This window comes from Perkinsus marinus (genome assembly GCF_000006405.1).
Source record: "Perkinsus marinus ATCC 50983 genomic scaffold scf_1104296931384, whole genome shotgun sequence".
Taxonomy (NCBI): domain Eukaryota; phylum Perkinsozoa; order Perkinsida; family Perkinsidae; genus Perkinsus; species Perkinsus marinus.
Window position 1 is genome coordinate 236,840 of NW_003215766.1, and position 12,714 is coordinate 249,553.

Below are 12,714 nucleotides of genomic sequence, written 5' to 3' on the forward strand. Positions count from 1 at the left end.
TTCACCGTATCGATTTTCACTTTGGTTATAAAAGTGAGTTCGCCAATGGCATCCTTAGTAACAAGATTTCATGTCGGGTCCAGGAGGACTGATACCACAAATTGGCGAAGTGGTCTACGTGGACGAGGCGTCGGTCGTCCCTATGACCAGTGCTGCTCTGAACACCGGGGTGAGAATCTCGAGTTGCTCCTTGTGATTTCCGGAAAATTCTGTCTAGGTTGAATCCTGCTCTTCCTCCTCGGTCACTAGAGGCTTGGCGTTAAACTCTCAGCAACTGATTCGTCCCACTCGGCAGCACTTTTCCGATACAGAAACTCGTCTCCTAGTCGACATGGCCATTGACAATAGGGAGATCCTACGGTCTCGGGAGGAGGGGAGTGTTGGTAGTAACCGCGGCAAGCACTTCGTTGAAGGTCTATGCCTCCTCTCTTCAGCGCTGCGCGACCAGCTGTACCAGAACATTGCAGCTGCGATGTCTGGATTGAACCCCAAGGCGATCCCGAAGACTGCAGGGCAGATACGTAAGAAGTTGGACCAAATGATATCGAAGGCCAGGAAGCTCCTGGACGAGCACCAGGAGGTCGGCTTCATCCGGCAGAAGGTCCCACCACCGCTGATGAAACTCGCCAACGAATACGTGCTGTGGTCGCAAAAGCACTGGCCTCGGTATTCAGAGTTCCTCCCATGGCAGGATCATGATAACACTGTGCAAGGTGAGGAAGGTTTGCAAGGTCGACATCGTATGTGAACTGATAGGTCCGAATGGAGCCTACAACCTGTCTCCAACGGCTCTGGTTCACCCCACTTTTAAGGACACACAAGCTCCTGGTACTGGCCCTCGAGGGTGAGTGCTCGATAGAGATATTTTGGGAACTCCTACCTGCGTTTCAGTCCGACTATCAACACTCCTGGTGATGGTATGGAGGCCACAGTGACGGCTCTTCAGAAAGAGCTGGTTCGTCTGGACTGCGAGTTGCTGTCCGAGAAGGTAGACGACTGTTTTCTGAAGTATCGTCGTGTTTTTCCGAACTACTGTAGATTCTTCTGGTCAACGCGGAAGTGGTGAACTTGAAGAGTCAAATAGCCAGGCGACGTCGACTGGGGATTCCCGAGGCTCCAGAGTGAGTAGGAGCGGTGCCATTCTGTAGCATAATGTTCCTCGTCAGCCCTGCGTTGGAGTTCGCGAATACCTTTGGTGAGTGCCCCGAGTCCGCGTCAGTACTGACGGAAAGCGCTATGGCGAAAGCTGTGCAATTGGCGGCCAAAGCCGTGGAGGAGCTGCAAGAGCAGCAGGCTAAGATGAATGCTGCTGCCATCGCTGCTGCTACCCAGGCGAGGTGACTTTACGTACCCTAACCCTTCGGATATCATTTTAAGAGTTACCTTAGCAACTTATACTGCTACTTGTTCTGCAACTGTTGCGTACGTCAATGACCCCGGAAGGTCGTGAGGATCCGATTTCCCAGGAAGCCTGGGGTCGGATCGGTCACTGATTGTATCCTACGACTCGTCAGAATGAAGAGCTCGGTGTAGCTACAGTTGCTCATAGTGGATGGATCTCAGCCCGGCTGATGGGAAATCTGAGAATGGGGACTCTTGTGGACCAGAAGTTACTGTGAGTTGTTCAACTGAAAGAAAGACTATTCTCAATAGAGTTATACGAGAGTGCCACGTGCGTCTCAGGAAGAGCATGAGAGGACCAGCAATACGATGACGCTACAAGGAACTGTCCAAGGAGTGGTAGGAGGCTGAAGCATGCTAATCCACCCTATAGCTGGGCTCATAGATCCTTCCATGTATGGCTAACATCCTAGGGGTCCTCCTCTTCTTACGACTACCATGGATAGTTGGTCTAGCCGGTATATGGCAGAGCTTCGGGGCTGTCCTCTTGGGCTGCACCTGTGAGTCTCTCCTCGTGGATGCCTCCTACCACTCCTTTGGTAATTCCCCCAAGAATAAAGCAGGTACCTTCATTACAAGCCTGTCCCTGTCGGCAGTAGCGACCAACGGCACGGTCAAAGCTGGCGGCAGTTACTATCTAATCTCGTGAGTCTATCGGGAGGTCGTCACTACTCAGTGTGGTCAAATAGTCGCTCACTTGGACCAGCTATTGGTTCGGCAGTCGGCCTCAACTTTTTCTTGGCCAACGGCATCGGCGCGGCCATGTACATCATCGGTACAGTAGAGGCATTCGAGACGGGAGCTCCCGGGGCTCAGCCGGCAGCCGTAGGTAAGTGGATGAGGTTAGCAACAGTATCTTGTCATCCCTAGTCGCAGGTTCAGTTGCCAACGTTAGAATCGCTGGCCTGATAGTCCTGGCAGTTGCCGCGTTGGTTGTTGGTGCTGGTCTGAAGTATGTCTCCAAGTAAGCGCATGAGCACCCTTGCTTGATTCGCCACCACCTGGCCTTTCTCAGGGCGGCAACGCTATTTCTGGCCATGGTCCTTCTCGTCATACTGTGTATGTGTTCCACTCACTCCCTCCGGGTTGTTTTTTCTCGTGTTAGGTATGGCACTCGGGTGCTTTATTGGTCCCACCGGTCTCACCCGCGAAATCGACTTTGCCTATCTACAAGACCCGGCCAACGCTGCAGCGGTGACTCCTGAACTTAAAAGTGGGATTCCTTATCTACTTTCGAGACGGCGGATCCCTCTTGCAATTCTATCCTTGAAGATCTCTGGGGTTTGCCTATAATCGCACCAACAGCAATGGTGACACGACCACTCAGTGTCACCGCGATATTAGTAGCAGTGATATTCTCTCCCTCTCTCACCAGGCACAGTCCTGAATCATACCTGGGTAATCGAGCAGGGCTTCACAGGTGTGTCTAGCAGGTCGGCTCGTAATGTGCAATTCGAACCTCTTCGAGACACCAGTTCTGCCAGGCACTATAGTGACAATGCTGGCTCCGAATATGATGCTTTCCAGACTGCCTTTCCACTGGACGCCGGGACTTCCTGGAGCTTCTTCGCTATGGTAGCTCTTTGGTTCCCAGCATGTACGGACCCTGTTGGGGATCTCTATAACGTTATACAGAATGACAGGTACCGGGATCATGGCTGGCAGTAACCGCAGTAGCGAGCTGAAGGACCCGAAAAAGTCTATCCCCACTGGCACTCTATTTGCGCAGCTGAGTGACTTGCCTAAAACATCAATCCCGATTTCATAACTTCTGGCCAGGCACGTCCGTTATCTACCTCGTCTTCTGCTTCCTGTACGGGGCATCGGCCGATCGGAAGCTCCTCTTGCACGATCGCTTCTTCGCGAGTCGGTCACTCATGGGAGGCCTCCGGGATCAGCTTTTCTGCCAGGCACTAGTGCGTGGCCCGTGCGGGAGGTTGTCGTCTATGGTGTTCTGTTCAGTATGTGGCTCTATTGATGGTGTGAAATTCCTTCTCACTAGGCACACTAGGGGCGGCCCTGCAGTCTCTCACGTCAGCGACGAGGCTCCTCACCGCGATCGCTACCGATGGTGAGCCGCTTGAGGAATGCCCAGCTATCATCGTGTGGGCCATTATAGGTATGCTGGCACCGTTCTTGAACATCTTCTGTCAACGCGATGGGAAGGAGCCCTACCCTTCCCTCGCACTCGCCACTGTGATCTGTAGACGATCGATACACCAGCATGCTGCTGCTGTGGTTGTTCTCTCTCAGGCATGTGTGCGATACTGATAGGCGAGATCAATGCCATAGCGCCCATTCTCACCATGTGCTTCCTCATGTGTTACCTCTGTGTCAACATAAGTCAGCTGTCGCTCCGTCTCTATTGATAGTAGTGCTAATCATCAGGTTGCTGCCTACTGCACCTACTCGGTGATCCAGACTGGCGGCCTTCATTCCGCTACTATCACTGGACTGTTTCCCTCATTGGCGCAGTACCGGAATGGGCATCATCGGCGTGACCATCGCTTCAACGGTCCTCTCGCAGATACAGTGTGTGGTGTTGATGGTGGCGATCTCCTGGTTGGCTGCTATCATCGCCTTTGCATTCGCTGGATGCGTTTACATGTGAGTATGATTTCAGTTCGTCTCTGGTGTCTTCTTTGTTATTAGGTTGGCTCATCATAATGCTCGAAACTCTAGCGGCGGGGACATCCTTCAGGGACTTCGATACCGTATCGCACGGAACACCTTGAGTTGGATGAACAGTGACACTTCGAATGCCGAGGCCTGGAGGCCCCAGGTGCGTCGTCGGGTTGCGTCGGCTACGTTAGACGTGCCAACGTGAAATGTGCATTCCCGGCTATAAATTCAGCCATGCGGTCACGATTCCGAGTAGAGCACCCGAGCCTTCCCTCGAGTTGTTAACTTCATCAGCAGAGCTTCACATCCTCTTGCTCAGCTTCTCGTCCTTACCGGTGTCACCGTGGACCATCCCGAGGCAGGCTCTGAGGGATCCGGCGTGGAGCTGCATCACATTCACTTAGTCCACCTCGCCAACCAAGTACACCTTTGCTCTCTCACCCATCACATCTCTTCCCATCTACTAGTTGAAGTATGGTCGTGGGCTCTTTATCGTCGGAGCCGTGGTTGAGTCACCCCAACTGGCGTACGGGGTCCGCCCGAATAATAGCAACTACACGCCGCTACCGTAAGTCGAATCGCTGGAAACTCCCATCAAGTGTTCCTCCATGACGTAGTGATTGGAGTGGGATAGTCCAAAAAGGCCTTAATGAGATCGGCATCCACGGCTTCGCTCAAGTGGGTGTCAATGGCATCCCCTCACTTATTGATATCGGCTAGTAGGTGCTCCATTGCAGTCCAGGATCACGTTCCCTAGCCTTACAGTGTTTACTGCAGACCTCAGGTCTTGGCGCATTCGAGCCTAATGCCGTGCTCGCTAGCTGGCCTCTCCTCTGGCTGGCCGATACTGAGATCAGGTGTGTGCTGGCGTGAGCGCTGTGATCGGCATCAGGAGGCCGCAGATACACCTTCATGCAGTTCATGCTCAACTGCGAGGTCCTCAAGAAGACTGTTATTCTGGCTAAGAACTTCGAGGGCCTACAGCTCAACGATAAGCAGGTAGCAAGCCCCATCGGCCGATGGCCCGGTATGGCCACTCAGCCCTCAGGGACTACCATGGACGTTTGGTGGAACATCGGCGACGGCGGCTGGGGTGTCATGCTCGCCTACCTATTCCGTAAACACCCGGTATGGCGTGATTGCAGAATACGGTGAGGAAAGGTCAATCGAGGCCAGGCTTGCATGATTGCTCGTATGCAGGGTATTCCACATAGTCGACAGTCTCACCGAGCAGGAGGCTGAAGCCGACTTGGGCGCAGTTAGATTGACGATTCAGGAGTGGCTCAAACATAACAGGCTTGACAATTTCATTTCTGACGTTCAAGTTATCAATGTGCGCCGTCGCCGGCATGAATGGCGTGGACCGTTGAGCAGGTCGAATTTGGAGGCGCAGAATGGTCCTCCCAAGCCACCGTGAAGATCTCACACTCTGTAGGTTGATCACGCCATCAACGATAGCTACCGTCGTGCCTCAGGGGGACACGTTGAGACGTGCCTTCAGCTTTGCTGACTCCACCAACAAATCCTCCGTGTCATCTTTCAATGTGAGTTAGAGTAACTGCTGGGGAAGTGAGGTGTCTGTAGAGGAGCCACTCGGAGGATTTCTCTATCACAATGGAGGACTCACGTCGTCTATTGAGTGCTCAGTTCTCCATGATCAGTTTTCGAAGTTTTCCCAAAGGCTTCGTCCAAGAAGTCGTCTGGTGCTGGAAGATATTGAATTCGACGATGATGCCTCGAACGCTCCCCCTGAGGCTACGGACGACCACAGCGAGCTTTTCCTATCATCGCAGCACGTGGTGGACATCGTGGGTTGGCTGAACACTCTGGTATCGTTCTCGACACTCTGCTCATCAGGCGATCGATGGTGCCGAGGAGGAACACTCCCCCAAATCTGGAAGGACTCGTAGCGCCTGTTTCGGCCCGTTGTATTCGGCCGATCTCTTCCATCAGGGTTCGGAGCGTCGCCTAGCGTTCTTCGCAGGTCCACCAAGGTAGGTCCATTCGTACAGTGTGTTTTAACGGAAACGTGCATTTTCGAATATTTCTTTATCGAACGCTCTACACACCATTGGAAAGCTCTTCCGAATGGCTAGCAGATGAAATGAAACGCCGAAATTAGCTTTGAATTTCACGATGGTCAAGAAATCAATTATAATGAAGGAACTCGTCCGAAGTGAAACGCACTCTGAGGATTCGTCTCCCAACGAGAAATGCACTCTACTATTAGCATTGCTGACTCAGCAACAAGTTCGACCAAGAAGTCTTTCGAAAAAGTACATTTTTTGTAACACCGTGTAGATAGCTGTCGGTTCGTTGAACTCATGACTCTCAGGTAGACAGACCATCGCTGGCCATGATCCTGCCGCTGCTGTCTATCGTTACCACTTCCTCCCTCTTCAGGCTATCGGTACGCCAAGGGCAGTGGCGAACATGCACCGTAGGTTCATGCTTATCGTTTCGACTTGCCACTAAGTGATTATCTTATGCTCTGATAATAGCCGATGAGGGATACTCACGCCGTTCTCATGCACTAGGTTCGTTGATACGAGGGTCGGCTGGGAAAGTGGGAAACGGCTAAGTGGGGGCGATGTTCGCGGCATCCACCACAGGGTTCCGAGTCCCACCCCACACAGTCACGCAACGGTACCATATATGCACTGGGCAGGGAACGACTCGAAAGTACTTCGATGGTCCTTGACAATTCCATCACTGTACTGGCTCAGGCAAAGCACCTGCTGGCTCTGAGAATATATCCAGGATTAGAATCGTGAACGAACAGATGGTGCGCTACAGTGCGGCTGCCGGAGTCGTCATCACCAACCTTTTCGATGTTCCCGAGGGTGAGTCCTTGTCCATCAGTCGTCGCTATATGGAGTGACTCCAGGGGAGAGCTCCCTTGCCTATATGCAGCTCGTAGAGCTCTTCTGTGCTGATCTGAGGCGCGTACTGCTCATCCGAGGTAACATTGTGGAGGACGTTATTCCACCCTGTTGACTCTTGTGCATGCGATACATGATTGCCACATCAATTTCAGCAACAGCCATTGTTGAGTTGCGCATAATTCTTCTGTCGATGGTTTAGTATCCTTCTTGGCGAATGGGCGCACACGCCAGCATAGCGGACTCTCCTGTCGCCCAGTAAGACATGGTCAACACCTTGTTCGTTGAGAGATGGTCTCTAACTAGATACATACTAGAGGAATTTCAACGGGTTAAGACTGATTCGAATATCCATACGAGTGTCAAAACTCCCGAACTTGAGGAGGTGGTCAAAAATAATCCCCTGCGGCGATGATGTCATGCGCTCAGGACGTCGGCACGAGGAGCATAAGTAGCGATAAATCAGCAGATAGACATTTCCTCTATCTCAATGAGATACGCAATCTACGAGCACCTCAGGACGTAACTATCGACCTGAGTCACATGGCGGTAGGAGGCCGGCAGGGGGGGGGGGCGTGAGGATGCCAATGGTTGGTGGTAGATACTGTGGAAAATGGATGCCGCACGAGATGGCGTCGTTGACTCAGAGGAGCTCATGGGCTTCGCCGAGTAAGACACCAAGGCTCCTGATCCACTTGGACAGCAAATCGCGCTCACTGCGAAGAACGCCAGTCGAATGATTCTATTTCCAGATATTGCAATGAGCTGTTCAAAACTTATGGCAGCTACGATTTCAAGGAGTACCTTCAAGCACACTGCGTGATGGATATGTACACTGACGTAGTGCTGCTCAACCATACCCTTTTACGGCGAGTCTCCTCTTTCCTGAGGTCTTTGCTGACAACAACTACACCCTCTTCTCTGATTGGATATGTCACTTGGTAGCTCAAGGGGAACGAACGACAACATTTCCATCCTATCCGGGGGTTAAGTGAGGATTCACTCTGTCGTTTTTTCTCTACTCTGTTGAGTGTGGTCCAACGGTAGATTCATGTCCCGTGACGCTGTGTATCATCTACACACATTTCTGCAGCAATACCATATATCTGATTTCCGAGACCAACAAGGTGGTGCTGGGATATCGACGGTGGCTGAGTGTGAGTCCCTCAGGATTCCTCGACCTACTACAGGAAGTGTCCGAGGGGATGGAACTCATGACGCTTGACGATGAGCATTTGGACGACTACGTTCCTGTGGCTACGGTTCAACTATTCCTCGTCAACTTCGCTAGAAGCTATGTGTCTTTGCTGAGAGAACAAATGATTTTATAGAATTTCCACTGAAAAGATACCGATTTGCTTGAGTTTACAAAGCAGTGCTCGCCACTTAAATTCATTCGATAGACGAGAGCGTACTAGAAAAGTAAACACGACGCTATACTGAACGAAGCTGATCATAAAATATTATTGAGTTGGCATTGGCGAACTGTTTGTTGCTTTCTTGTGCCACTTAGTAGACGGTCAGTGAGAGGGCGCGTTTACTCAGCCAATTTGCTGGTCAGTTTCTCACCACCTTCAGCTTTTCGACTCGTCGAATGTCCAGGATGTGGCTTTGAATTTGTATAACACGGGTAACAGTCTTATGACTATTCCCCCGAGGTTACTCCCGAATTCCGTCAATATATAGTACACAGTTCACATGTGAGCACAACTCATCACCACGTCCCAGACAGAAAGCCAATGCGACAAAGTATAACGGTAACGACAAAGGTGTTAACACATAGTAACACTAACTACGACTGTACAGCGAGTTTAATCAAACATTCGATGAACTTCTGCAAGCTCACATCGTCGGTGAGGACCTGTGGAAAGTATACAAGTCTAGTCCCGGCAACGCATTCGTTATATGTCTTACCACAGAGCCATCATAGTTGCCGTCTCCGAATCCTCCGGACGCCGAGTTTTGGGTGACTGAAGGGTTAACCTTGGATGTAAGAAAACGTGCCTGGGAACCTCCCTGGCTCGTCTGGACAAATTTAGGTACCTGAACGATGACGACTATAGAACCCGACAGATGCTGACACGGGCATCTACCGGGAACCTATCGTTCAAAATAGCCTTGGCGTCCTGCTCGGGAGCGGCTAAAAGTTGTCGGAAATTGGCATATTCCTCCTTGTCCTGGTAGCCTGCCTCGAACCAAGCTTGAATGGTCTCTCCTCTCCAAATGACCACGTGGAAGTAACTGACATCTACCGTAAGGAAGAGTACGCCAGGTGCTCCACGACTTACGAGTCGAGAAGTAGGATAACATTCGGCTTCAAAGAGGTAGAGTCCAGAAGGACTGGTTGTGGTGGACCCTCCTCAAATGAGTACCTGGGATGTGGTCAAGCAGCTAAGAACTACGTTAACTTACTGTAAGAGTGCAGGTTGGATCATCACCAAGGAGTTGTTGGTATTCTCACGCGTGAGGATGGTACGGTAATACCTAGGGGATCCTACGGAATCAGGGGCCAAGCGATAATGTATAGACCTTGAGCTTACGCGGTCTCATCGGGTGAAGCATTGAAGGTTTGGAGGAAAGAAGACCTCCTCAGATGATAAATCAATTGAGGGTAGATGGTGAACTCCTTCGCCAATCGGAAGGAATTAGGCTCGTCCTAAACAAGAAGAGCTCCATCATCACTACTACTCTCGAGAATCATCATCACACCCACAACGCGAAGCCTCACCTTCCTGTAGTCCGCGAATCGTGCGATAAGACGAATGAGCATACGATCCACCCATCGCATGACATCCAATGGATCCTCCATCTCGCACTTGGTCACCGCAAACCTACGAGATAACCCACCGATCGGCAGTCTCGCCAGACCTTAATTACCTCGTCATGAGGACCGCGGCCGCCTCCTGGTCAAAGCCCGTAGCGATATCCGAAATTTGCTCGGCATAACGCGTCGACACCGTGGTAATTCTGAAGAAACTCATGACGGCGTGTCCAAATGCTCCTTCATCATCACCGTAGACGCCTCCGTCCACTGGGATGATTATACAGCGTTTGGAACTGGAGGTAGCTCTGACGCGGTCCGCCACCTGATGCCGCTTGCGTTGCTGTTGGTTCGAAATAGAATGCATAGGTAGTATTCCTATCGATCCCTCCCATTGTCCACTGAGTCGTCCCTATCAGAGAACAACATATAGGCCGTAGTAGCTCAAAGGTGCTGCCGACCTGATTCACCAATCTCGGTGTCCGCCACCGATGCTGTCTTCTTTCCCGCACCGGAGCACGCGCCAATACAGCCGCAACACTTGAACTCCCTCGATGTTAGGACCTGCAATATGAACAACTCCACAACGTGTCACTCGAGGCGTTATCGAAACCCGACGGGCGTCGTGACAGCTCAATGCCAGGCGAGGAGGCATTACATCTATCTTAGAGTTGAACCCCATTTGTAGGTACCCGTCTTGGTCGAGCTCGAACATCTTCTGGAACGACGCTTTGAAAACCTGATGGAAGCACAGTTGACCAAAGGCCATACCTTTACCAGATTTATCACATGCATCGAAAAACTATCGCTGAGGATCACGGCACCACCGGTCTTCTCGCTCACGCCCTTCATCTCGTACAACCCGACTTGGTCCAAATTACAGGCCAGAATATCAACGGCCATACCCGCGTGAGCAGCTCGAGTGGCAATGCTGTTGTAGTACTTCATCGCCGCCTTCGTATATCTGACCATTCCCCTCTATTGAACCTTTCGTCGAGCCAGCAATTACCTCGCGTTCTTCTCTTCCCGTTGGAGATCCACATGTGATCGGATCGGCTCCGACATATCAGTTCCAACAACCATGCCGGGTCCAATCGTACTGAGGGAGAACGCCCCATGAGGAAAGAGGTCCGAGCATTGTAGCCCTACCAGGGGCCACCAGTGAAGAGCATCACTCGAGCCGACTGCTGCATATGGGTAGTCTCCATCAAACCCACAGCGACCGACAGCGCGACGCCTGTGCACTTCTGTGGCCGCTTGCCTGATGCTACCGGCCATGGGTCCTTCTGTAGATCATCGAGCACATTGTTGATCGCATACTCGCACTCCTCAATCGGAAGGAGAAACCTGACCATGACCAGATCACTTAAGAATAGAACCCTGGCCTAACCTTCTCGAACTCTGACCACCGGTATTGCCCCGGGGGTCGTTACGTACGGCAAAACCTAGCTGCTGGGCCACCTGCTGGGCGGTGATCTCCTTGGTGCCTCGGAAGGCATATGCCTTAGGCATATCTTGGTTGCCTGAGTACATACTACCACGTACCACGCTCATCGCTAAACCAAGCCTACCGAGCTCATGGACGTAGCACATGGTCCCAAATGTGATGAGGCCAACAAGAGCATCTGGGGGCATCATAGAGAGGCACTGCTGTAAGGAGTCCTTCAACTGCTCCAATTCCTCTTCGTAGATGGACGTGTCCACAGTAAAAATAAACACCTACCAACACTAGTAGTGAGAAACAAGTGAATCAATCAATAAGGCTACTGGCGGTTGGGCAACTTGGTTAGGAAGGATGTACTCGATCGTAGTGTACTGGGGTTGAAGCTCAGCAGGCAGCATCTGAAATCGAGTACATGCAGTGCGGCTCGTGATAAGCCCTTTATCACCGTCTCAGAGATAACCTGGGCATACATCTGTGGGAAGGAGTTACGCTGCAGACAGAAGGGGCATGCCCACGTCTTGGACCTCAGATCGACCACACTGAAAGACACCTGGTGAACGAGAAAGGATCGTCAAGCAGTACCAATAAGGATTCAGTATAGCGTTACAGTCGCGGGTTCGGCACTGCACAGGCTCGTATTCGAAAAAGTTGAGGTTGCTAGTCTGTTTCAATGGAGTGTATCTAATATCATTTCACACTGCGCATATGGAAAGCAGTCTCTCGGCAATACAGGGCTCCCATAGGCACGACGATCCTGGTGTGGTCGAGCTTGTTGGTCGGCCAGACGTTCCAGCTGAAACGAATGCCGTTGAGATTATCCTGCTCTGAGTAATCCATGATGGAATGACTCAAACTGGGATTATAAAATTATGACGCTGGCCCCGTAGAACGCCGGACTAGAAAGCAACCGACACAGTGATGAGAAGATTTTTTTCGTTTTTTTCTCTCACTTGAAAATCGCCTGGAGAGATCCGCGCAGTTTCCACCCACTGCCAGTTCACCACTCTCCCTCTAGCCACCCTGAGCCTGCGATACAACGAAAAGAGTGTAATCTCGAAATAGACCGCGTCCGCACAAGTAATCGAAATTCAGCGCAACAATGTCAAGTACCGGCTACATTGTGTTCGTGGGTTGATAGAACTTAAATTCCCACATCTCAGATCCTTGAAGATCTCAATAGTATTAATTAGTGATGACTCGTCAGCAGGCTGCTAATAGCAGCCGTTTCATTATCATCATGGGCGTGTGGTACGATAGATACTTAAACGATTTGAGGGCAGGTTTCTTTCTTTCCTGGAAACAAAGTGATAGTTTTTTCCTTCCCATTTCTTCCCATCCCTTTCCGGAAAGAAAAAGAAAGAATGAAAAGAATATTGTTCACGTCATGCCGTTCGCAGTTGATGGAGGTTCTGTGATGTGAGTTTTGGCAATATGTCACGGACGAGGGTGAATCTCACAAACCCATGTGGGATGCAGTACACGTCCGTGAGTCACGGACCGTGACGCATTCAGTGCCCGGGATCAAACACGGCTATATCAATCAGCCGCCCTGCAGATCCCGAGTGAATGCCCCCATCTCGGAAAGGAAAAGAAGATAATCGGGG

General features: G+C 51.2%; 2 protein-coding genes across 2 annotated transcripts; one reads left to right on the forward strand and one right to left on the reverse strand.

The window, feature by feature from the left end:
* Positions 1-70: 70 nt before the first annotated feature.
* Pmar_PMAR005170 (hypothetical protein) lies at positions 71-5,440 on the forward strand (the record flags this gene model as incomplete). Its single annotated transcript, XM_002786423.1, has 26 exons — positions 71-169; positions 218-713; positions 757-844; positions 892-988; positions 1,039-1,121; positions 1,167-1,337; positions 1,564-1,615; positions 1,684-1,740; positions 1,787-1,901; positions 1,965-2,046; positions 2,091-2,230; positions 2,284-2,365; positions 2,417-2,595; positions 2,777-2,998; positions 3,045-3,134; positions 3,181-3,321; positions 3,404-3,472; positions 3,521-3,604; positions 3,655-3,744; positions 3,790-3,875; positions 3,929-4,008; positions 4,054-4,183; positions 4,343-4,444; positions 4,789-4,892; positions 4,926-5,174; positions 5,224-5,440. The coding sequence occupies 26 exons, from the start codon at positions 71-73 to the stop codon at positions 5,438-5,440; spliced, it is 3,405 nt and encodes a 1,134-aa protein (XP_002786469.1).
* Positions 5,441-8,697: 3,257 nt separating this feature from the next.
* Pmar_PMAR005171 (transport protein, putative) lies at positions 8,698-11,947 on the reverse strand (the record flags this gene model as incomplete). Its single annotated transcript, XM_002786424.1, has 20 exons — positions 8,698-8,766; positions 8,820-8,948; positions 8,999-9,146; positions 9,194-9,277; positions 9,318-9,389; positions 9,446-9,561; positions 9,634-9,736; positions 9,783-9,872; positions 9,919-10,078; positions 10,128-10,230; positions 10,325-10,405; positions 10,456-10,630; positions 10,676-10,765; positions 10,816-11,013; positions 11,057-11,189; positions 11,238-11,385; positions 11,434-11,508; positions 11,556-11,649; positions 11,693-11,791; positions 11,841-11,947. The coding sequence occupies 20 exons, from the start codon at positions 11,945-11,947 to the stop codon at positions 8,698-8,700; spliced, it is 2,274 nt and encodes a 757-aa protein (XP_002786470.1).
* Between the last annotated feature and the right edge of the window lie 767 nt (positions 11,948-12,714).